Source organism: Lasiosphaeria miniovina, assembly GCF_030549165.1.
Source record: "Lasiosphaeria miniovina strain SMH2392-1A chromosome Unknown B0T26scaffold_3, whole genome shotgun sequence".
Taxonomy (NCBI): domain Eukaryota; kingdom Fungi; phylum Ascomycota; class Sordariomycetes; order Sordariales; family Lasiosphaeriaceae; genus Lasiosphaeria; species Lasiosphaeria miniovina.
The window spans coordinates 5896133-5918452 of record NW_026848222.1 but is presented as its reverse complement, the minus strand read 5'-3'; the positions used below and the strand labels follow the sequence as shown (position 1 = coordinate 5918452).

Here is a 22320-nt window from a genome sequence, read left to right as displayed (position 1 = left end):
AAGAGAACCGCCGATGCTGTGCCACACGCCCCTCCAGGGCCCTCTACCCAGTGCAGTGCCGACGACTTTGGTGCATTTGCAATCCCACGGAAGACGGTCGAGCTGCTCCGAGCCAAGCGAACCCAGAACCCCGGCTGCCAAATGATATATTCGCCCCAAAATCAGGCAGAGTTCAACAGCGAAACCCTTACAAAAGGAGGGCACAAAAGGAGGGCACAAAAGGAAGGCATCCAGGGGATGGCTAGACTGGATTTTAAACGTCCAGGAACCACTAGGTCTACACCAGATCTAGACGACTCCCTGGTTTTGGATGACGCCGATAGTATGGATATGGATGGTGAGGGTAGCCTGATAGCACGGGCACAGCGGCGCTCACTAATCTTACGCCAGCGGCGCTCACTAATCTTACGCCAGATGACAGAAGATCAAGACCAGTCAATGGAACCCTCTCTATCGTCACCATCATCTGCCAGCTCGACCCCAGCCCCGGTACCAATCCTAGCCCAGGCAGCTAGTGATGAGCCGAAAACTTGGGAACCAGTGTCGCGATTTTCGGGCCGGACCCAGTACGAAGTCCAAACATCGGACTGTCTGTTGCCTGCCGCCTCTGAGAAGATGGTAGACGTTGGAGGGCTAAGAACGGCAAGATTGACAATTGCAAAGGTTTCCATGTTCCTGGCGGGACAAGTTCTCGCTATATTTCTTGGACTTGAATTTGCAGAGAACATTTGAATAAGCTGGTTTTATTGTAGTTGAAGACGCGCTTCTGGTTATTGTTCCGCGCGCGAGATCAATGTAGCGTGAAATAGAGCTAGGCAATGCAACCCCAACAAAAGCAGCTAGTTAATACACCCCAAAAGAACAGAGCATCTTCTCATATCTCTGAGGTCGCGGCGATATATCATCAGTCATTGCTGCTAGCTCCCTTCCATTGCGCCTCGCTCTTTAACCTCACCACGACTGTTTCAACTCCAAAGTCAATGCAGCTCAGCTCCAGAATACGCCGCTCGGTCCGAGATCCCGCCCGAGATGTGTCCCCCTTGTCATGGTCTCCTGATCTGCAGTCACTCAGAGCAGACGAGCGGATGAGATAATGCAGATGAACCCATGCCCCAACCGGGTGCCTTGCCCATCCCCTCCTAATTAGCACTGCGCACGAAATCAACCTGAACTCAACCACGACACGTAAACGCCGAACCATGGCCGGATGGTCGAGCAAGCAGTGCAAAGCAATGCAAAAGGAAAATCATTAAATAGATGGATACCTAGACGAATCCGGACTGGGCAGCCCATCCGGCACCCCCACTCCCTTCCCCCCAGCAACCCACTCATGACCCATCGCCCCTGTCGACGCCACGGAGGCAGAGGTACGCGGCGGCGGTCCACGAAAAGTCCCCGCCGCCACAGCCCTCGCCCGTGTCGGGGTCGAAGTACTCAGCGAACCCGGCGGTGGTCTCGATGACGGCGAGGGTGGCCTCGCGCAGCTGGTCGGCGAAGGCGGGGTGGGCGTTGCGGTGCAGGCCGTTGATCAGCAGCCAGTTGATGACGGCCCACACGGGGCCGCGCCAGTAGCGCTTGGGCTCCCAGATGGGCGTGCCGGGCTCCGTGGTCGGCAGCCCGCCGAGCTTGCCGGCGGACCAGCGCGCCATCTCGGCGACCATGGCGCGCGCGACGGGCGCGTCGAGGTCGAGCGCCAGCACGGGGACGAAGCCGGCGTGCGTCGACGCGTCGACGTCGGCGCCCGACACGAGGTCGCGCGACACGAAGCGGTTGAGCGCCGGCCGCCACTGGGCGAGCAGCGCGGCGCGCGTGCGGGCGTTGAGCGCTGCCAAGTCGGCGGCGTCGGACGCGCGGCCAAAGTCGGCGGCGAAGCGCGCGAGGTCCTCGCCGGCCTTGAGCAGGATGGCCGTGGTCTGGATTTCGGCGATCTTGAAGGGCGCCGTGGCCCACTGCTGCGCAGGGTCCCAGCCGGCATCAGCGTACGTCTCGACCAGGTGGATGAAGCGGGCGTAGTCCTGGTCGTGCGGGCGCATGGCGGCGGCCACGTGGTTGGTGTCCTTGCGCACGACGGGCTTGATGGTGGTGGTGGGCACGCGCGCCAAGGCAATGTCCCAGGCGGGCGAGTTGTCGCTGCCGCTCTCCCACGGGTGCAGGAGGGCGACGAGCCCCGTGTTCTCGGGGTCCCGCGCGGCGTACCACCACCGCTGCCACTTGAGGGCGGCCTCGTAGAGCGGCAGGGTGCGGGCATTGGCGGCGGCCGGGTCAACCGCGGCGGCGGCGTCGTGCACGGCGCGCAGGGCGATGGCGAAGACCGGGGGCTGGGTGATGCCCGAGGTGGCGACGGTGTGCGAGGTGCCCCAGACGGCGGGGCCGGGGTAGTAGCTGTCGGCGCCGCTGAGGTCGTGGAAGACGATGTGGGGGATCATGCCGTCGGCCCACTGGCCCTCGACGAGGCGCTCCAGCTCGCGGAAGGCGCGGTCGACGTCGAACTGTGCAAAGCCCATGGCCACAAAGGCCGAGTCCCAGTTCCACTGGAAGGGGTACAGCCGGTGCGTGGGCACCGTGTAGCCGTTGCGGTCGTTGGCTTCGAGGATGGCCTTGGCCTTGGCCACGAACTTGTTGTCTGGAGGAGGCATTTTTTTTTTTTGGTGAGGGATGCAATTGCACGCAGTGGGCTGGGCTGAATCAAACAAGAAGGGTTCTGCGAGTGGTCGAGTAGAGTAAAGAAAAGGGGCAACAGCGAAGGTGGTGGCCGAGATGTGCCGTCAAATTATATCCAAATCCAAATCCAACTCCAAGCCGTCCGTCTTTGCACTCGTGTGGTCTGGTCGTGTTTGGGCTCTTGGACTTGGGTGTCAGAACAGGCTCACGTGCATTAGACTGCTGTGTGACGAGAAGCTGGTTTCTGAATTATCACGCAGCCAGTCAGCGAGGCGAGGCCGCGAATGGGGCCAGGTAGGGCAGGGCCAGGCCAAGGGGCACCTCAGGCAGATGGCGCGGCGCAACCCCACGCCGTGCGTAAGAAACAGGGCAGCCGGGCTCAGGAGGCGATACTGGACCAGGCCGATTGGCGCTCCTTGTTTCGGCGGCTGCAGTGGTGATTGGGCCTTTCGTCGCTGGCTTATCTCGCGTCTGCTTGCTCTGCCGCATTGAATCCCGTCGCATGCCGTGCGCGGCTCTCCACTAGGTGTTGGGAAAAGTGTTTGTTGGACTGTTGGCTTGTTCCCTCGTTGGTTGGTTGGGCAAGCAGAGCAACCAGGCAAGCACCCTCGAGGCCGGGACTGGACGCTGCGGTTTGCGCAGGGGCGCATTGCGGGCATTGCAGGCAGGCGCGGGCAGGGTTCGCAGGGCAGGCACACAGGGCAGGCACGCAGGGCAGGCACACAAGGCAGGGCTTGGATTGCGGGCGATCCTGATGGTGTCATCTTTTGGCAGCACAGACACCTTATTCACGGGAGATGCACCCGCCCCGGGCGCTGCTGCTGCCGGAACGCTGCGGGGGGGGGGGGGGGCAGCGACGCTAACTTAACACAGCATGCTGTTGGCTCTCTCGGAGTCGGGAGTGGAGACTGCTGATTCTTCAATGCGCGGAGCTCTCCGGGGAGGGGAGGGGGCTTTGAGGGCGGGTGTCGTGCATGCGCGGTGTAGGCCGCTGGTAGGACCAACCGCGAATCTAGTCATCAGCGCAATTGTCTCAACACGGAAGGCAGTCGCTCTTCGCTCGGGTCGATGTCCCAGAAAACGGGAGCGGTCCTTGGGGCTGCCACACCAGGGTCGATGCATGATGTGCATTATAGGGGGGCGAGGCCCCCAACAGCAACACCCAACGACGGGAGACCCCTGTTCTGCGGGATTCTCGTTGGACTCCCGTCAGTGGACGCTGGGCTCTGCCCTATTCCAGCGGGATTCCAGCGCGACGATCGCCAACGAGATCCGGGCTTCCCCGGACACCCAACCCGCGCGCGCCTGCCACCCACGCGCAACGGGAGACCGCGGCCAACAGCAGCGCCAAAACTGCTAGCAAGGTTACTAGTGAGAGAACTAGCAGCTCCGCGCACCCGCGTCTTTGCATCAGACGAGCAAGAACAGCAGCAAATAAACTACTTTAGCCACGCTGTTCCCTCCCTGCCTTTGCTCCTCCCCCGAGTCCTGTTTGCTTCCCTTTGCTCCTTCCTGATCCGCCGCCATTCCCTCGCCATCCCACTATTGCGAGTTGGGGTTGGCTTCGACGAGTTGGCGAGTGAGCCAAGCGACACAACACACCCTCCTGTGGCAGGTGGAGCCGTCGAGGCCACCTCTCTTTTAATTTCGAGTCAATGCTCGCCGGGCGCGCTCGCTGGACGCGCTCGTGCGTTTCGTGCTTCGTTGGCTGGGGACTCTGGGATGGGTACCCGACGTGCGACCGGAACACATAATTGATCGTTGAGGGGTGCATCGAGAGCACTTTGTAGGCGGGATTCCCTCTTTCCCCGCCGGGAACGCTTCCCGGGCCGATCACCTGGCCCGTCCCGGATTGGACGACCAGGCGCCATTGGAAACGGGGCGCCCGTCTCGTCCAGGCGGCGCAACCGCCTTTGGGCCCGCCCAACCTGGGCCGCCCAAGCGTGGGAGAGGGGAATTTTGGAGGAGGGGCAGCGGGTTTGAGAGGGCCGAGGCTGCGGCCAGCTTCGGGGAAATCGGGAAGCCGAGATCGGATTCCCGCAACTGCAGTCCTGACATGGCTGTAAGACGATCCCGACCTTCCATGCTCGAAGCACGCATCAAAACCCGCGGTCGTGGCTGGGAGACAAACAAGCCATCCTGCACGTTTCCGTTCTTTTTTTATCTTTGTTTCCTGCATTAAATGCCGGAATACGAAGGAGCGCCAAGGCAGGCCCGAATGCAGCAAACCGCGCCTGACCGCGGCACCGCCTATTTCCGCGACCCGTGTCAGCTTTTGGGCTGCCGGGCCCTGTCCAGCAACTCCGGGCAGCAAGGCGTCGAAAATTTTGCAAAATCGCCGAGGAACAGGATCCGACGAGAGTCTTGGCTCGCCGTCTTAAACCCGGGCCGTGATTACAAAGGGGAGGCGTGGGACGTTACGCGGTTTGTGCATCCAAGTTGGCATCCAAGTTTGGCACCCAAGTTTGGCACACAAGTTTTGCATCCAAGTTTGGCATCCAAGTTTGGCATCCAAGTTTGAGCAGGCTCGTACTCGGTGGTACCATCCGCGGGCTCAGGTAACCACCTCAGTTGTTTGTTCATGCGTCACGTTTGGCCGGCATTGACGGATTCTGGGCTCAAGCAAGGCTCCCTGTGGCTCACCACGGTTGTTTGCTGAATTGGAAATAATCAGTTTTGTCGGCCCTCACGATTTAGGCAGCTGCGACAGTGCGGACATATTTCGGCTTCCGACAAATGATTCCAGGTGTCTTGCAACTCCAACAACCGTACCTAGCTTGGCGCAGTAGAGTCTTGCTCGCCCGGAGCTTCTCTCGGGTTTTGAACACCTGATACCGGGACGTCCAAGGCGTGAGGCTGAAAGAGCACATGGATGATTACTTATCGGAGCTGGTGGCTTGGCAGTTGTGCCAAAAAGCACCTGCTGTACGACTGGCGTTGATCTTACCTTCACCTGGGCAACCTACCATTCCGAAGTCACAGAGGCGCAAGTTCAGGTACCCCTGTTCCAGCTTGTTTACTCACTATTGCGTCCTGGAGATGTACTCCATCTTAAAGTGACACGCTACGGCACCGGATTCAATTCTGCAGGCTAATTTTTACTTTCTAGGCTGAGGTTTTAGGTATTCAACACTTCAAAGCCTAATTACCGAAAATCCAATGATAAAAAGGCGAATGGTAGATGACTCAGGCTACTAACTTTAGACTCTGGCTGCTCGTCATATTCCCCTGACACTCGGTGCTGAAGTAACTAACACGGTCAACAAACTAGAATACGATCTGCGTTGGAGGGATTGATACTCAGCCGATGTAGGCTTAAATCCGGTACCGCAGCGTCTCACGTTGAGGCACGTTTGTATCAAGGACGATATGACGAATGGGGGTTACGAGCTCTCCAACCACGCCGCCGCGTCATATTCATCCATACACTGCGTGTATTCGGTCCCCGCACCCACCCATTCCTTGATCCCACCCACTAGGACTAGGCTTTCCATCCCACTGTCATCCTGGTCGCAGAGGTAGTCGTCAAACCAGCCCGCCGCACGGGTTCCGCGGCCGCGCGAGGAAGCTGTCGCCGTTCGGTTAGTTACGTACTGTGTACTGTGACTGGGAAGAGAGGACGGTCACATACAGCAGTACCAGATGACCTTTCGCACGCTGGCGGCGCGCAGGACGGAGTACAGCGTCGGAATGGCCGGGTAGAGAGTCTGCGCGGGCAGGTTGACGGATCCGCGGATCGTGCCGCCCTGGTAGGTTGTCAGTGTCAAGGTTGACAGTACTGACGATCAGAGGGAGGCGGTGAGGCATGATCAGGAGACAGTAACTAATTACCTCGTGGTCAACGCGTCGAAGATCAACGAGAATGAAGTTCGGGGAGCTGGTATTGTTTTGGTCGCTGAGCTGTGCTTTGAGCATCGCCAGGACCTCTTGGCGCGTCACGCTGTCGGGCTGCGCATTCCGGGGGGCGGCGTAGGCGGCGTACCACGGCGGTGTTGACGCCGTCTTAAGCTTTGCCACGGGTTTGCCGGGTTGTGGTGCAGACATCCTCGCTGAGTGATGAGTCGGTGTGAGTAAAAGTAAAGGTAGGAAGTGTTCGCCTGGGAAGAACCGGTACGAAGAGCACAGCTGAGGGGTTGCCATATTATGAAGCTAAAGATCCAGCGTGGTCCAGCGCAGCGAACAAAAGGGGGGAAGTATGTCACCGCCTCGTTTTGATTGGCGCTTGGCTTGACCGGGGTCCGGTTGCCGGTCACACACAGCGTCCGTCCCGATCCTGTGGGCGAGGTCATTGGCACATCCGTTCACGAATCTTGGGGCGGAGTTGTGATGAGTTTGGGGTGCGATGCGATCAAGTACCACATGCACTGCAGCAATTAATTCGTCCAGAGTTGCGAGCCAGCCAGCATGAGCCACGGCGGCACATCCGTTCCCGAGCAGCCTCTGGAACCCAACGTCCCCGTTGCCGAGCCTCCGCCCGACGGCGGCTACGGCTGGGTCATTGTCGGCTCATGTTGTGGCTTGGCATGGAGCCTGCGCGTCACGGGGCTGGTTACGATGGCGGCGAATGGCGCGGCCACGCTACTTGTGAGGGACAGGAATCGCCATATAAACCCGACGCAGTTGGGCTTTGACGTCGGGCTGCTGAGGCGCAGGGAGGTGGTGCTGCTGCTGCTGTGGGCGTTTGTCAGCATGTTCTGGTACATTGTCCTGCTGTTTTCGCTGTCCGACTATGCGCTGCAGGTCGGCTTGCCGAGCAGCCAGGCAACTGATGTTGTGGGCCTCTTGAACATCCGCACGGCGGTGGGCCGGCCGGTTATCGGCATCGTCAGCGACCGCTGGTCGAGGACCGTGACGGCGTGTGCGCTTACGTTTCTGTGCGCTCACGTTTCTGTGCAGTGTGATATGCTTTGCGCTGTGGATTCCGGCCAACTCGTTCGGTCTGGCGGTTGCCTTTGCTGTTCTCCGTGGAGCAATCCTCGGCATTTTCTGGATGGTGCGTTGCTCTGCCATTATTTCTCCGCAGGCCACCACAAATCCTGGCATCACACTTACAGGCTCTGTTATAGACTATCGGCCCTCTCTGCGTCGAGGTCGCCGGCCTCAGAAACCTCCAGTCGCTGCTGTCTCTGTCTTGGGCTGCTGTTGTTGTCCCCACAACTTGTAGGTGGCAAGCGCTTTCCCGTCATGCAAACGTTCTGCTGAATCTCTCCAGTGGCCGAGGTGATGGGGCTGCGACTGCGCGAGATACCCGCCCCGCGGCCGTACCTCTATGCTCGGATATTCGCTGGCCTCGCGTACATGATTGCTAGTATCTTCATGTTCGCACTATGGCGTGTGATACAGCGACGTGAGACACCTGCTTGGCTGTGAGGGACGAGTAGCTGGTGATGGCGGGGCGGAGCGCTGAGCGGCGAGCCTTGCTGTGTTGAGCCCTTGCGCCTCCTCGCCCGTATGTGCAGGCATCCTCTCTATGAGGCCGTCGCTACGCCTGCCTGGGGGAACCCCTAGGCGCACCCCCGCTAGCTAGTCGCCAAAAATGCCCGCATATATCGATAGCGTCAGGACCTGGACTAGCGCTAGGTAATTACCTAACTGAGTGTTGGTTGACATCGTTGCTGGTACTCTAGCAAGCCGGGGGTTTCTCAGCCCATGACTTTCGAATTCCTCTTTGGTCTCGAGGGAGAAAAGTGGCCAACGGCGTTGTTTGGACCTGTGCAGCCGCCCTCGTGCCCCGTGATTTCGCTCGTCTGTTTCGAAGGCGCCTGCAGGCCTCGTCCCACAAGTGCGCATTTCGTGTGTGCGCGCCCGAGTCTGGGCTGGCAGACAGCAGTGCGTCTAAGCACAGTAACTATGGACGCCCTGCAAGGCTGCATAGCTTACGTGTAGTTGTTAGGTACCACGAAATTCAGAATTTGCTTCCTTCCGACTTTTGGCATCTCGCACGGTTATTTAAGCAAAGTTCACAGCAGAGGGTTCTGCTCAATTAAATTAAGTAGTTAGTAACTTCACTTTAAATGGCATGTTTGTGTGCTTGATTCTTCGAGTTTGAGCTCACAACACCAGCTATATATAGTCAAGCTGACGAATGTTTCATTTTTTTCTGTATCCTCACCGTATCGTCTGTGTTAACGATCACCTGCCTCCCTGAGTACACTGCACTATGTGCATTCACTAGGCGCCTCTCGGTTAAAGTGACGCCTCTCGGGCAAAATTGCATCTTTGCTTGTGATATACACTCTGGGCTCCCACGCTTCTTCTTGTTCTGTTGTTATGTCCCGCTTTTTGGGGTTTGTTCTATTAATATGTTATGATAATAGGGATTAGTGGGCAAAAGAAGGACCTAGAAGCTGCCACTTGATTCTTCGCCACTAGATTTTGCCGCTATTCATAATTATGAAAGAGAGACTTTTGGCCTTCCCAAAGGAAACAAAAAGACAGACCTTTTCAGACAATTCACGCTTTACCTCCCTGCACCAAATGCTCCATTTCCGTTGCCCTGTGAATGCGCGTGATATAATGCCTTCTTTTCTCTCGTTTTGTTTCCTTCATCTCTCGTGCCTTTTTGCCTACAGCCTCTTCTCCATTTCTGTCTCTGATCTCATTTCTCAGTAGCCGACCAACTCTACCGACAATTTGCACATCTGCAGCCCTACCAACAAGGCCTGGACTCAACACTTCGAGCCGACCCAGAACCTTTTCCGGCAAACCACGGCGGACGCGACGGGCAGGAATACGGTAAGATTTACGGCTTTCTTCGGTTGGTAGGAAGATGACGTTTTGCGGGGCGCACAACTGGCGGTGCATCCCAACGTGAGGAACTGGCTCCAGGACACGGAGGCCGACGTGGAGCTGTTCTTCCACACCGAAGTATCCAACGCGGTGCTCGCGAAGTGGAACGGCTACCCGCTGGTGACGCAGCCGTCGCACGCCAGGAACCCGGCGTCCGGGATGGCCGCCGACGAGATGGTGGACGCCATATACACAGTCGATGTCCAAAATAACGTAGGGACGGCGAGGACAGTCATCACAATCGGCGAGATGAAGAGGAACATTATCGCTCCAAGGACATGGCAGAACGGCAATCTTTATGGCAACAGGGAACAGCTGAGGCTGTCTCAGGAGCTCGGTGGGTACGGCTATCTTGTCTCTTTCCGCTTTTACGCCGACCGAAAGTTATCTAAACTAAAGGCCCGCCTTTTACTTGGATTGCCTGCAAGTATGCAGCGCCGCACGTGTACTGCTTCGATGGCGACACGCTCCTCCTCCAGCTCCAAGCCAAGCGGCCATCTGACATCGCGTCGGTCAGCTGCAAAGTGGATTGTCGGTGCTTCCGCTCACGGCCAGCAACACGCCGCTACGGCTCGCGCTGTACAGGTTCCTGGTACAGGGTTTCGACGGCTGCAGAGAATGTACGCCGTGCAGGGGCTGACAGTCGGGGGCTTCTCGGTCGTCGACCGTCGCTTCTTTGACAGCCGGCCAATGTGGGACGACGATGGGGCCAAGACCTTTATCCAGCTAGCGAGCTACGAGCGCATAGTAGATCCTCGCACGAGATGTCTGAAGTGGAGGACCCCCAATGACCCGACAGGAGTCAACGACGTGTGGGAGACTTGGTGGTTCTGGAATTGATTGTTTTGAGGTGATGATCCGTCTTGATTATAGCATGGTTTCTTCGCCATCTATCTGTATGAAACCCTGGCGCCATAGCGCGTACTGCTTCTTGTTGAAGAAATCAGCTAGGGAATTCACATCCAGTCTAATATACTCCTCGCGTTCTTCCTTGGTTATGGGGTTTTCGTTAATCTATTCAAAGTCAAGGGTCATTGCCTTGTCGCCCACGACATGACAGTTATCAAGACTGGAATCGCCATGTGAGACACCCCACTGGGCAATAGAAGCAGTGCCTGCAAGAGCATACGACGGAAGTCGGCCAGCTCCAGCAGACATCCCTCGGACGAGACCAAGCTTGCGCCACCAATGTCGGATAACACTATCGCTTTGCTGCCATCGACCCTGAGCTCACCCAGAAACTTGGGGATGACGACCCCTTGCAATGAGCGAACTCGGGCGTAGGTCGCTTTCTCTGTATCAAATTCTCCGTCCCAGCCGTCCTTCTGCTTCTTCAGGATGACAAGGGGTTGAAGGGGTTTCTAAATGGAGGGAACATGCCCTGCGCCTCCACCACCACCTCTAGCTAACTAGCGCGTTATTCCAACATTATTTATCATGACAACATCCATCCCCTCCCTAGCCAGCAGAAAGACCCCCAAGCTCACTGCGCCTTGCGCTCGATAAACGCGAGCATGAGCTGGGCACCTCTATAATAAAGTGGCCCTTGGCGCCTTCTATAAAGGCTTCGCCTCCTCGGCGGGCGTAAAGGCATCGTCGAAGCGCGAAAAGCACCTTGACGATCAGGTTGCGCTGTTACTCGGGGGTTTTGGCGAGGTAGTAGAGGCTTTGGATACATCGTCAGTCATGCATCACAAGAGTTTGATACAAGTGTCTAGTGCAAGTGTTTCAGCAACCGAGCTTACCTGAATGTCAGGGTCGAGGCTGTCGTGCGGATCCTCCGACAATGACGCCAATGCCGGGATTGACGAGGCCGACGCCCACGGAGAGCAGAGTACGGCAGAGGTTGGTGCCGCGCAAAAAGTCGATGCACGAGCCGGCGCGACTGCATCTCGACATCGTGGACAGCGTTGAGACCCAACTCCTCAAACTAGGCCACAGCGCCAGTCTGTCGTAGGCTCCGTTGCGGATCCAGTTAGTGACTTGAGAGTTTCCTTGTCCTTGCCGTCCAGGAGCAGCCAGGATTGCGGGCTAGGCTAGTTAAATGTTAGCTTGCCACGAAGAGAAAACGAGAAAGCTTTAGGCTGGATTACAGTAGGTAACGGCGTAAATAACGCCCTAAATCCAGGTGGAATATGCCATCCACGGCCACGGGGTTCTAGGGCTCTCGGCCCAGCGCTAATTTATTAGTCAGAGGTCTAATCAACAACATAGACCTACCAAGAGGCCTCACAAACACAATCTTGACAACCATTTGCACTGAGCTGCTGAGCTGGGGAAAAGTCACAGCAGCGGAAGCTCCGCCGTCCACCAACACAACAATAAACAAAGGGCATACCACAGTCCGCTCTCTCTCTGCCTAGATATATGGCGTGATTCTCAATAGAACTCAGATGATTCGATCGTTCTAGGTTACTGGCAAGTTACTTCCTCTCCTACTATCGCGACTAACTTGATTATCTAACGAGGCACGCCAAGCGACCGAATCTTGAGAAGACAAGAGCCCCCTCCCTCCCTTGTGCCCTGTTATAGAGCTATTCTTAGGCTGTTGTTCATTTTTCCCGTCTAAAGAAAAGGCGGTACTGTTCTCTCCTTGTATGATCGTTTTTCTTGTGGGTGGGTTTTGGTAGATAGAGGTGACAGGCTGCTGCATCGAGATAGTAGTTCTTGATGTTGATTCCAGCTGGAGATCATTTAGATCATTTCTGACAGTCATGGGCCGAGGTCTTGGAGGAACCTACTCACTAATCCTTTATTTGTGGAAGCATGTTTCGTACACCTGGAAATTTGCCGCCATCTCGTTTCACATATTCATTGTGCTACAAACCATCCCCCCAGAGCTAGGGACAAGTGCGCTGTTGTTCTGCAACAATTTTATAGCTCCGACGACCACTTCGCCTTCTTTCCCATCGCCAACCTTGGCCACATTCCCAACCATAGCCGTCGACTTGTAGCAAGACCTCTTCTCCACCCTCACCGAGTATAAATACCTGCAAGGGCGGCCGGCCACGGCGGGCCCAACCCGCGGAGGACGCCGTGACTTGTGGCAGGCTGCCGGCAGGCGGCGGCGGCAGTCTCACGTCTTACGCACGACGATAACGACAAAGACGACACCAACGATGCTGCTCCTTCTATCGGTTTGGTAGATGGAAAAATGGCGCTCGTCCTTAGGATGTAGCACTGTGAAGTAGACTGGATTGTGGTCGGCGACTAGATGAGTAGAAGTGTCCTAAGAAAGGGCCTGCGACGCGTGGATGATGATGGTAGGATTGGGTTCGATGGGGAACTGACGTCTGCCGCGAGTACTGTGGACGGCTGGGAGGCTCTGGAGTATGAATAACCGACCTATAGCAGGGTTTTCCCTTGAGCTAGTGTCGAGTATCTATCCCTAACTCAATTTCTTTTCTTTCTTTTTTTTTCTTTTTTATTTTTATTCTTTTTATTATTTTTTTTATTTTTTTTTATTTTTTTTTATTTTTTTATTTTTTTTTTTTAAAAAAAACGCGCCTATCCATCTCGCTCCAGTCATCTTGACCGCCGTGACGCCTGACGAGTAAGGTGGGTAGGCCTCGAGGTCGGCCTCAGCCTCGGCCTCGCATCAACGGCTCGTCTTCTCCAGGTACTGGCGCACAAGCTCTTCAGTGTTAAGATTCTGGGCTGCCTTTTTGGGGCGGAACCCATACCCAAAAACTGTCTCGACTGGCGGGATGAAGGTGTAGTGTCAGCAGCAGGAGCAGCGGCTGGAGCAGCAGCTGGGGGGATGTCGGAGCTTAGCACATGAAAGATAAAAACTTACTTGCGAACGACACATGGGTCTGCACAAAGATCCAGAGATACCACAGATATTCTAGCACGACGCTATTGATGCGCTTGTTAGTGACATATAGGTTGCGGGAGCGAAGCCTTAGCTCGGCGACACGAGGAGCGCGGATTTCATAGAGGGCTTTGCTGGCCATGTCGGCCACGTCCCGGGGCACGTGTCGGGCACCATCACTGGTTGTCATGTAGTGTGATAACAGCAGGCTGAAAACCACGGCGTCTTCCAGGGCCTGGTTCGCGCCAGAGCCGCTCGTGGCCTGGAGAGTGTGGGCCGCGTCCCCCAAGAGGACGGATCCCCGCTGGCCCCAATGCGGTAGGTCTGGGGTGGTCCATACAGGGTACACGCGGTCTGTGGAAGAACATTGGATGATGTCGTTGATGGCAGCGTCGCGCCAGGTGGCATGTCGGTCTAGCAACTGCTCCTTGATGGTGCTTGCCTCCAACACCGTGTTTCCCGCCGGCGCGTTGGGACTTCCCCAGTTGGACCACCAGGCTACCCTCCGCTGCTCTGGCGCCGCGGCCGAGCAGTAGCCAAAAGACCCCGCGGGGCCAAAAGTGAAGACCATGCTCTCAAGGTCGGTGACCGAGGTCGGCAGGTCCATGTCTACGAAGCCGCCGACACCTAGGAAGCCTCTGTTCCCGGCCTGCCGTCAGCGTGTGCTCCTTTTTATTCTCCCGCCTGTTTCCTCTCGACGCCTGTTTCCTCTCAACGCCTGTTTCCTCTCGAGATTTGAATCGGGAGACATTGGACTTACTCGAAAGCTGGCCCATAGCTTGACTCATCCTCGTGGCCGAACAGTGCCTTCTTGACTACGCTACGTACCCCATCGGCGCCGACAACGAGGTCAGCGTCATCCCGACTCCCGTCAGCAAAGTGCACGACGGGGCGACCTCGGGCGAGGTCAACCTCGGTGGCGCGACGGTAACAAACGGAGTCATCATAGCCGACGTGCTCATGCAGCCACTGCCACGAGTCGAACCGCGGGCATGACAATGTGTGCTCGGCAGGAAGTTTGCCGTCGGCCGTGGGGATGACGGCAAGCGTATGGCCGCGGGCCGACCTCAAGGTGTAGTGACGGTTGACGTAACTGCGTGCCTTGAACGTATCGTAGAGCTTGTGGTCGATAAATCGCAGTAGCCGCACCGCGGGCGGCTCCAAGGAGATGATGTTGCCGACTGTAGCAGCCGAGTCCCGCGTTGCTTCCTCCGGCGAAGCAAGCCCGTCCCGGCCAGATCGCAGCCGCACCGCACGCGGATCGTGGGCGTCGTACAGGGTGATGGTGTGTTCTGGTGGGGGCAACATCCGACGCAGCAAAAGATATGTCGAGACGCCGGAAAATCCCGCACCGATAATAATGATCTTCATAGCTCTTGTTCAATGCGAAGTTGTGTTTGAGTACGGTGTGTGGTGCATTTTTCAGACAATTACCTGGGCCGTCTACCCTTGGATAAGTACCTATTCTAGTCTAGAGCTACATAATGGCATGCGAGCGTCCACGCTGGGTATAATTACCGAGTGTGCCGCAAGAGAGAAAATTTGCGCACATTTTGACCACATGCATGAGCTGCACATGGGGGTGGGTACCTTGGGGTTTAAGAAGAGACACCAGAAACATCTAGCCTGGGCGAGTGGGCGCAACTCCCATGTTGCCAACCATTATACGACGCGACCGCCTCCCTGCCCAAGTTCCCAAGCTCCCTATCGGCTGCAGAGAGAAACAGCGGGAGGAAAAAATGAATTCAGCACAGGCACAACCACAGGCACCGGGCCGTTTAGGCGACCCGAGCATGCACCTGGCAACCGACCCCCGGACGCACCCAAAGCTCCTCGAGAAGCTGCGAGCGGACAAGATCGAGGGCACTCCCACCTTCGTCGCCGCCCTGTCCCCGGACGCGCCGCTCGGCGAGATAGCCTCCTTCACACGCAGAGTAGAGGACTACCTCGAAGAGTACTACAAAAAAATCGACCTCGCCCCCGTGCCGGGCGAAGGTTCGTATGAGCCCGTCATCCGCAGCGAGTGGCGCATTCCTTGCGACGATAGCAGGGAAATCCGGCTCGTCGTCCACCGTCCGGACCCTACCGCAGCGCCGGCGGCAACACTCCCCGCCGTCATCTACCTCCACGGCGGGGCCATGGTCATGCTCAGCAGCACCAACCCTCTGCACACCTCGTGGGCCTCGGCACTCGCCCGCACCGGTCTCATCGTCATCTCGCCCGACTTCCGCAACGTGCTCTCCAGCAGCACCGACAAGAGACTGCACCCCTTCCCCGCCGGTCTCGATGACTGCGTGGTGGCTGTCAGGTGGGTCGCCGCGCACCGCAGGGAACTCGGCATCGGCGCCGACGACAAGATTGTCCTACAAGGTGAGAGCGGCGGGGGAAACCTCGCGCTGGCCACGGCCCTGCGTGCCAACCGCGAGCGCTGGCTGGCGGGAGCCATCGACGGCGTGTGTGCGTGGGTGCCGTACATCAGCGGCGCGTACGGGGCGCCGCGCGAGTGGAAGCTGCGCCAGGGGCTGGCCAGCCTGGTCGAGTGCGACGGGTACATCATGTCCTGCCCCAACAGCACGCTCAATGCCCGGCTGTACGACCCCGAGGGGTCCCATACCCGGGACCCGCTGGCTTGGCCCTACTGGGCCGCCGAGAAAGACCTGCAAGGCCTGCCGCCTCACCTCATCATCACCAGCGAGCTGGACTTGTTGCGGGACGAGGGAAATGCATACTTTCGCAAGTTGGTCGCCGCAGGGGTGCGCGCTGTGGGTCGCATGAATTTAGGCATCACACATATGGGCGAGCTGAGCTATCGGCACGCGGTGCCCGAGATTTATTTGGATAATCTGTGGGCGGTTAGAAGTTTCATCAGCTGGCTCTGACGAAGCAGTATATCCATCACCAAGGTCCCCCCCTGCCCCCCTAGTTTGTAGGCAATCAATCACCACCTCAAGTTCGAGTTCACACCTTGGGAACAGCGGAGAGAACAGGTTTGCAGGCCATCAAACGTCCGGCCCCGGGATGCTTTTTTTTTTCTTTTCTGTCTTCTAGGATTGAATTTTGTACGTGACAAGACTCCCCCGGCACGAATACCTCCAGTCATCACACAGAACAGCCAGCCTAGCAGCGCCTCTCTCCGTCTCTTGCACCGTTGCGTGGTAATCTCCAGTTCTAGATGGACCTGTGAGCTTCAATGTTCAAGGACGAGAGGTTATCATAGACTTCTGGAAAACACAGCAATCTTACACTTCTTAAGGTGCACGATGCGGCCCTTGGTGTTGGAGGCATGGCTGCCGAAGGATCGCTGGTTGGTCATCTCCTCACGCGAAAGGTTGCTGGAGAGAGTCTGGGCTTGGTCGACAGCCGTGGCGGGAGCCGGCCAAACTGCTTTCCAGGGTTGGTTTTGGGGAGCCATTTTGGGAGTGAATTGGTGTCAAATGAACGGTTAGATCGTGGGGGGGAAAATGATGTGATATTTCTGTCAAATTTTGCAATTGCTTGCTTGGTGGGATTGATGGTGATATGGTGATGGGTGATGGGTGATGGATGATGGGTGATGGGTGATGGGTGATGGGTGATGGGTGATGGGTGATGGTTGATGGGTGATGGGTGATGGGTGACGGATGGGAGGCTGGCTTCTCATATAGCTGTGAAATGACTCAAATATCATGCTCCCCTGTAGCGTTCGACTTGAGGTTGTCGGCATATACCTCTTCCCTGAACATTTACCTTCGGAATCAATAGTTTTTTAGACAAACACGTACCGAAAATGGCGTGCTCCCACATCGCTGAGCGATTTGGCGTCGACTTAGCCGGCCCCCGTGGGTAATGGAGAGACGAGATATGATGGGTTGTGCCGATGCAGGGAGGTACCACAGGCATCCCACCACAACTCCGACCTACGTGTATACCAAGTGCAGGTAATCCCTCATTGGGCATGGCAATTAATTAGCTCATTACAAACCGCGAGCCATTGGCCCCTGAGCCCGTTGGCGGAGTTCTAGACTGAGGGGGATTGAGTCTTTTTGCTCCCAATTTGTACGATCACTGGTGGGTGGTTGGCGATTGGATATCGATAAACGGGGCCTTGGCACCCGACGTGTACGGAAGCCAAGTGGTATTGGTTGCATGCTGCATCCAAGAGTCAAGGTCTCTGAGATGAATACCACGAGGGTAATGGTCACGTTAATCATGTGTTCATACTACGTCGCATCCCGTCCAAAGGAGGGGGGCCAGATCGTCAACCAAGACAAGAAGGTGAGCTAGAAGATGTTCTGATGTCCAGCTTTCCCATCCATCTGTTGTGACGGGTCTCTCACATCTTTAGTTTTCCCTCGTCGGCAAAATCTTCTCTTCCTTCGCTCACATTGACCATGGCAGTCGAGTCCCCCTTCGTCGCCACTGTGCGGTACGTCAAGCGCGACGAGACGGGAGATCGCACCGGAAAGCCCTACATCCTCCACTACGCAGCACCAGAGGGCTTTCCGCAAAACAACTTCGTGATTGAGCCCGTCCACGGCATCCAGATACATAACCTCCGCACAGCCAAGCTCGACTACAACGAGCACGGCATGACTATCGCAACCATCGACGACAGCGGCTTGGATCTCGACCGCTTCGATGACGACGACTGGGTCGAGAGCGTATACCTACCCCGGCTTCACGAAGCTATCTGCCGCTCTCTGGGAGCTAAGGACATGACGGTGTTCGACTGGATGTTGCGGAAACGAGCCCCATCGTTTCCCCGGCGTTGCGAGGGCGAGGACAACGTCGATGCGCACCAGCCGTCTTTGTCGGCTCACATCGATTACACCGAGGCTGAGCTCGACTCGCGCGTCGACAGCTACTTTGGGACTGACAAGAACAAGATGTTGAGTCGTCCCTACCAAGTCATCAAGTGCGTTTGTTATGAATCCCTCCTGTCTCGTTTTAGATCGAGCGCGACGATATTGACCGCCCGTCAAAACACAGCATCTGGAAACCCCTCTCGGGCCCATGCCGTGACTTTCCACTCGCTTTCCTCGATCCGCTGACCGTTGATGCCTCCCAGGACCTCTTCAAGGTGGATGAGGTCTTCCCGACGGTGGCGAACGAAGTCTTCCAGGTCTGCTACAACCCAAAGCATACGTGGTATTACATTCCTGATCAACTAGCTTCGGAGCTGGCTGTTTTCAATGCCTTCGATTCAAAAAGGGGCCAGAGTTTGGCCGTCCCACATTGCTCGTTTGATTTGGGCGATTCAGGATCGGGCATCCCGAGACATAGCATTGAGGTCAGGGCTTTCGTGTTTTACTGAGCTGCTACACCCTTGGTTGTCGGGGTTAGGTATTGGCGTTTGGAGGTCAAGATCGAGGGAACTCATTTGCTAGCCGACCAAAAAAATAAAAAATAAAATAAAATTGTGGTGAAAAATCCCTTCAAGAGAGTTCTGCCCGTGCTCTGCCGCGCTTATCTTACCCATCTCTGTTTAGTTGCGTTGACGGAAGGCGCAGTCGGATTGGACACGTTTTCTGTTGCATAATTACATGTTGGACTGACGTGAACGATGATGATTGATTTGGGTGGTCCGCGCGCGCCCCCACACCCCCCCTTTCCCTTCCCCCTGCACCTGCCTGTCCTGCCACCGCGGTCGCATTGCACCATCACTTGCTTGGCGAGATGGTTTGAGCAAGTTTCGAGCAGTGCAGAAAGCTCAGACCAGCGATCGATCTGGACATCAAGGTCCCTCCCTCCTTATCACTCCTGCCTTGGCTTGCCAAACAGCTAGTTAAATCCAAAGGGGTTCTCGCCCTCCACGCCAGTGACAAATGACAGGGATGCATTTCATAGGTTCCACACAGCACTACCCGCGCGACTGTAAATGGAACTAGTTCCAGTGCAGACCTTACGCGCGTCAACTACCGAACAGAGCATCATGTCGGAAGCAACTTCGGAGCAGGCGAAAGCAACTTCGGAGCAGGCGAGACACGACTACGACAAGGCTGCCTCGGGCTATGCCGGCTACAGCGAGCTCCCCTCGGGCCAACTCGAGGCCGAGCTCGTCCGCATCGCCCTCGGCGACTGCACGGGTTGCACCGTTCTCGACCTTGGCGGCGGCATGGGCCGTCACGCGCGCACGGCTCTCCAGCTGGGCGCAACGGCCGTCGACCTCGTCGACATCTCGGCCGGCATGATGCACGCAGGACAACAACAGTACGGTGTCGAATTCGATGCCACTGCTAGACTTCGATTCTGGCAAGCCGACGTCGCCCAGCCGCTCGACCACTTGCCCCTGCGGAAGGAAGGCTACGACATTGTCATGGCCAACTGGGTATTTTCGTTTGCCGGCTCGACCCAGGCGCTGCACGCCATGCTCGCCAACGTTCGACGCCATCTCAAGCCTGGCGGCCGGTTTGTCGGCGTGCGTGATGCCGACCCGTGGAGCCCCGTTCTGCAAACGGGTAAATATGGCGGTCTCTGCCGCGACATCTCCCCGATCCCTGGCGGCGTTAGGTACGTCTGCGTGCTGCAGTCCACCCCGCCCGTCGAGTTTGTCGGCACCTGTCTCGAGGTCGTCTACTCGGGATCTACGGCTGTCTATGAGCAGTTTGGATTGTCTGAGGTAGCTACTGTGCCATACACCAGCGCCCCTGTTGTTCAGAGGGATCCTGCTTTCTGGAGCGAGTTTCTGCAGAGGCCCTGCCTGGCCGTTGTTACGGCTCGCGGGAGCATTAGGCTCTAGGTATAATCGACCACAGGTGCTAGTGGAGCCCCCACACAAATTGCTCAGTATTTGTCTCGTCTTCCATGTGCTTGATAAGCCGAAAAGCATTAAACCTACAGAAGCCTTATCCTTGTCGTCATCTTTCTGTCCTTTTTTCTTTCTTTTTTTCCTTTTCTTTTTTTTCTTTTCTTTTATTCTTTTCTTTTTTTCTTTTCTTTTTTTCTTTTCTTTTTATTCCCTTCCTGCGTACCTCCCCGGATCCTGCCAACCCCCTTTCCCGCCTCGGTGTCACACCTACCCAACGCCACCTAGTCAAGGTATCCAATGCAATCCCCCGTTGTTCCCGATCAGGAGGAGAAGGAGGAGAAGCGGCAGACGACAGTGGCGGTTCTGTCGCTTGGGGCCATACTCTTCCTTACAGCCCTCGACGTAACCATCATCTCGACCGCAGTCCCGCGCATCGCCGACGAGTTCGGGTCCGCGCTGGGTTACACGTGGGTGGGGAGCGCCTATGTGCTGGCTCACGCGGCCGTTGTCCCCGTGTGGGGCCGCATGTCCGACATCTTCGGCCGTAAGCCCGTCGTGCTCGCCGCTCTCGCCGCGTTTGCCCTCGGCTCCCTGCTGTGCGGCGTCGCCGTGTCGATGGCCATGCTCTTGGCTGGTCGTGCCGCTCAGGGCGTCGGCGCCGGCGGTGTGCTTACTTTGGTGTATGTGTGTATTTCCGACCTCTTTTTGCTGCGCGACCGCCCCTTTTACTTCGGTGTCATGGGTCTGGTCTGGGTGCTTGCGTCTGCCATAGGACCTGTCTTGGGTGGTGTTTTCACTGGCCTTTTGACTTGGAGGTATGTGCGTTGTACTCTTACTTGCTACCTGGCAGGAGCACACTTGACGTCTGTGGGTGTCTCGTCGCGTGATATCACAATGAAGTGCACCGTGATGCTTCTGGTCGCTAATATGGATGGCGGGTGGCTCCGGCACAGCCGCTCCCTTCGTTGCTCAGATGGTGTTTCTATAGTGAGTGCTCTCCTTTTCAATCCATCTCGCCCTCCACCCTCTAATTGCAGGCACATGGCTACCAAGCCAAGGCTAAGTAAGGTGGTGCTCTACATCCAGTCAATCTCCCCATCTGCGCCATCGGGTTCATCGCAATCCCGTTGGCCCTCAAGTTAGACAACCACCGGACGCCTCTTCGGCAAGGCCTTTTAGCTATCGACTGGATTGGGAGCTCTACCGTCGTCGGCGGCACCATCGTCCTCCTGCTCGGCCTCGAGCTAGGGTCTGTCACCGGTCGGTGGAACTCGCCTATAGTTCTTGGCCTCGTACTGTCAGGCGTCTCCCTGCTTGGCCTCGCCTGTGTCCATTTCTCACTCCCCCGACTCACACGTACACGATACCCCCTGATCCCCCTCAGCCTCTTTGCAAACCGCTCCAACTGCGCAGCATTTGGGGTAGCCTTCATGCACGGTTTCGTCCTCATCTCAGCAAGCTACTGGCTCCCCCTCTACTTCCAGGCCGTGCTGGGCGCCACCGCGTTCCAGTCTGGCGTCTATCTGCTCCCCTATGCTCTATCGCTATCCCTAACATCGGCCGCAGCCGGCTGGGCTATCCGGAAAACAGGGAGCTACCTATGGCTAGTCATCAGCGCCATGGCGGTAACAGTGCTGGGCTTCGGGTTACTGGTAGATCTGAGCCTGGAACCGACTATCCCGATTAAAGCGATTCTCTACCAGCTCGTGGCTGGCGCGGGCATCGGCCCCAACTCCCAAGCCACGCTCATAGCAATCCAGACGGCCATCCCGCCCCAGGAGACGGCAGCGGCAACTTCGATGTTCATCTTCACGCGACAGATGGCCACGGCTATATCCATCGTCATTGGTGGTGCCGTATTCAGCAGCGAAATGCAGCGCCAGTCAGAGGCTATTGCAGCCGCCTTTGGCCCCGGGTCGGACCTGGCCGATATGCTTTCGGGACGCCATGCGGCGGCGAACGCTGGGCGTGTTGCACAGCTGGTAGGTGATGAGGGCGATGTAGCCCGCGAAGCATACAGTATTGCCTTACGGCACATGCGTATCGTGTACGCCGCCTGTGCGGGGGCTGGCTTGCTTTTGAGCGTGTTTATCCGTCATCGGAGGCTTAGTGAAGAAGAACCTGAACATGACATGGCTCACGCTGATTTGGATACTGCCCAGCACGGGTTGACGGATTCCGTCCAGGAAGCTGCTACGATTTACAGTGTGAAGGAGCACAGTGTGAAGGAGCCGGCCGGAAGTAAAACACCGATTGGATGTACTGACTGACTGGCCAGCGGTTTCACTGGGGTGGCTGGACACAATCCACCTAACAACAATGTACAATA

At 56.8% G+C, this 22320-nt stretch overlaps 12 protein-coding genes across 12 annotated transcripts; 6 read left to right on the top strand and 6 right to left on the bottom strand.

Moving 5' to 3' along the window:
- Window positions 1-1211: 1211 nt before the first annotated feature.
- Window positions 1212-2864, bottom strand: B0T26DRAFT_773123 (glycogen debranching enzyme). The gene has a single exon (XM_060446569.1). It carries the CDS (start codon window positions 2634-2636, stop codon window positions 1329-1331), a length of 1308 nt encoding a protein of 435 aa, XP_060299291.1. The 5' UTR covers window positions 2637-2864; the 3' UTR covers window positions 1212-1328.
- Window positions 2865-4086: 1222 nt separating this feature from the next.
- Window positions 4087-5224, bottom strand: B0T26DRAFT_706269 (uncharacterized protein). Its single transcript, XM_060441799.1, is given in 2 exon segments — window positions 4087-5168; window positions 5182-5224. The coding sequence occupies 1 exon segment, from the start codon at window positions 4838-4840 to the stop codon at window positions 4106-4108; it is 735 nt and encodes a 244-aa protein (XP_060299290.1). The 5' UTR covers window positions 4841-5168; window positions 5182-5224; the 3' UTR covers window positions 4087-4105.
- An 820-nt stretch (window positions 5225-6044) lies between these two features.
- B0T26DRAFT_644208 (Rhodanese-like domain-containing protein) lies at window positions 6045-6705 on the bottom strand (the record flags this gene model as incomplete). Its single annotated transcript, XM_060437611.1, has 3 exons — window positions 6045-6229; window positions 6293-6407; window positions 6493-6705. The coding sequence occupies 3 exons, from the start codon at window positions 6703-6705 to the stop codon at window positions 6045-6047; spliced, it is 513 nt and encodes a 170-aa protein (XP_060299289.1).
- Window positions 6706-7065: 360 nt separating this feature from the next.
- Window positions 7066-8031, top strand: B0T26DRAFT_674944 (uncharacterized protein; the record flags this gene model as incomplete). Its single annotated transcript, XM_060439764.1, has 5 exons — window positions 7066-7245; window positions 7282-7517; window positions 7558-7654; window positions 7728-7821; window positions 7874-8031. 5 exons carry the CDS (start codon window positions 7066-7068, stop codon window positions 8029-8031), a joined length of 765 nt encoding a protein of 254 aa, XP_060299288.1.
- A 1146-nt stretch (window positions 8032-9177) lies between these two features.
- Window positions 9178-10413, top strand: B0T26DRAFT_773113 (uncharacterized protein; the record flags this gene model as incomplete). The annotated part of the gene is made up of 5 exons (XM_060446568.1): window positions 9178-9269; window positions 9309-9396; window positions 9427-9787; window positions 9886-9962; window positions 10036-10413. The coding sequence occupies 5 exons, from the start codon at window positions 9178-9180 to the stop codon at window positions 10288-10290; spliced, it is 873 nt and encodes a 290-aa protein (XP_060299287.1). The 3' UTR covers window positions 10291-10413.
- Window positions 10414-11821: 1408 nt separating this feature from the next.
- B0T26DRAFT_706261 (uncharacterized protein) lies at window positions 11822-12875 on the bottom strand. Its single transcript, XM_060441798.1, has 2 exons — window positions 11929-12875; window positions 11822-11868 (listed from the first exon to the last, which is right to left on the bottom strand). The coding sequence occupies exons 1-2, from the start codon at window positions 12164-12166 to the stop codon at window positions 11858-11860; spliced, it is 249 nt and encodes an 82-aa protein (XP_060299286.1). The 5' UTR covers window positions 12167-12875; the 3' UTR covers window positions 11822-11857.
- A 271-nt stretch (window positions 12876-13146) lies between these two features.
- Window positions 13147-14722, bottom strand: B0T26DRAFT_706259 (uncharacterized protein). Its single transcript, XM_060441797.1, has 2 exons — window positions 14025-14722; window positions 13147-13902 (listed from the first exon to the last, which is right to left on the bottom strand). Exons 1-2 carry the CDS (start codon window positions 14633-14635, stop codon window positions 13221-13223), a joined length of 1293 nt encoding a protein of 430 aa, XP_060299285.1. The 5' UTR covers window positions 14636-14722; the 3' UTR covers window positions 13147-13220.
- A 176-nt stretch (window positions 14723-14898) lies between these two features.
- On the top strand, window positions 14899-16226 carry B0T26DRAFT_706257 (Alpha/Beta hydrolase protein). Its single transcript, XM_060441796.1, has one exon. It carries the CDS (start codon window positions 14914-14916, stop codon window positions 16141-16143), a length of 1230 nt encoding a protein of 409 aa, XP_060299284.1. The 5' UTR covers window positions 14899-14913; the 3' UTR covers window positions 16144-16226.
- Window positions 16227-16475: 249 nt separating this feature from the next.
- Window positions 16476-16676, bottom strand: B0T26DRAFT_641036 (uncharacterized protein; the record flags this gene model as incomplete). Its single annotated transcript, XM_060437287.1, has 1 exon — window positions 16476-16676. The coding sequence occupies one exon, from the start codon at window positions 16674-16676 to the stop codon at window positions 16476-16478; it is 201 nt and encodes a 66-aa protein (XP_060299283.1).
- Window positions 16677-17456: 780 nt separating this feature from the next.
- On the top strand, window positions 17457-18769 carry B0T26DRAFT_706253 (uncharacterized protein). Its single transcript, XM_060441795.1, has 2 exons — window positions 17457-18158; window positions 18233-18769. The coding sequence occupies exons 1-2, from the start codon at window positions 17635-17637 to the stop codon at window positions 18555-18557; spliced, it is 849 nt and encodes a 282-aa protein (XP_060299282.1). The 5' UTR covers window positions 17457-17634; the 3' UTR covers window positions 18558-18769.
- A 406-nt stretch (window positions 18770-19175) lies between these two features.
- Window positions 19176-19982, top strand: B0T26DRAFT_643473 (methyltransferase-like protein; the record flags this gene model as incomplete). Its single annotated transcript, XM_060437532.1, has 1 exon — window positions 19176-19982. One exon carries the CDS (start codon window positions 19176-19178, stop codon window positions 19980-19982), a length of 807 nt encoding a protein of 268 aa, XP_060299281.1.
- Window positions 19983-20309: 327 nt separating this feature from the next.
- B0T26DRAFT_599706 (major facilitator superfamily-domain-containing protein) lies at window positions 20310-22120 on the top strand (the record flags this gene model as incomplete). The annotated part of the gene is made up of 3 exons (XM_060435695.1): window positions 20310-20806; window positions 20965-20978; window positions 21078-22120. Coding segments are annotated over 3 exons (1554 nt in total), but the record flags the coding sequence as incomplete, so codon positions are not given.
- Window positions 22121-22320: the final 200 nt, after the last annotated feature.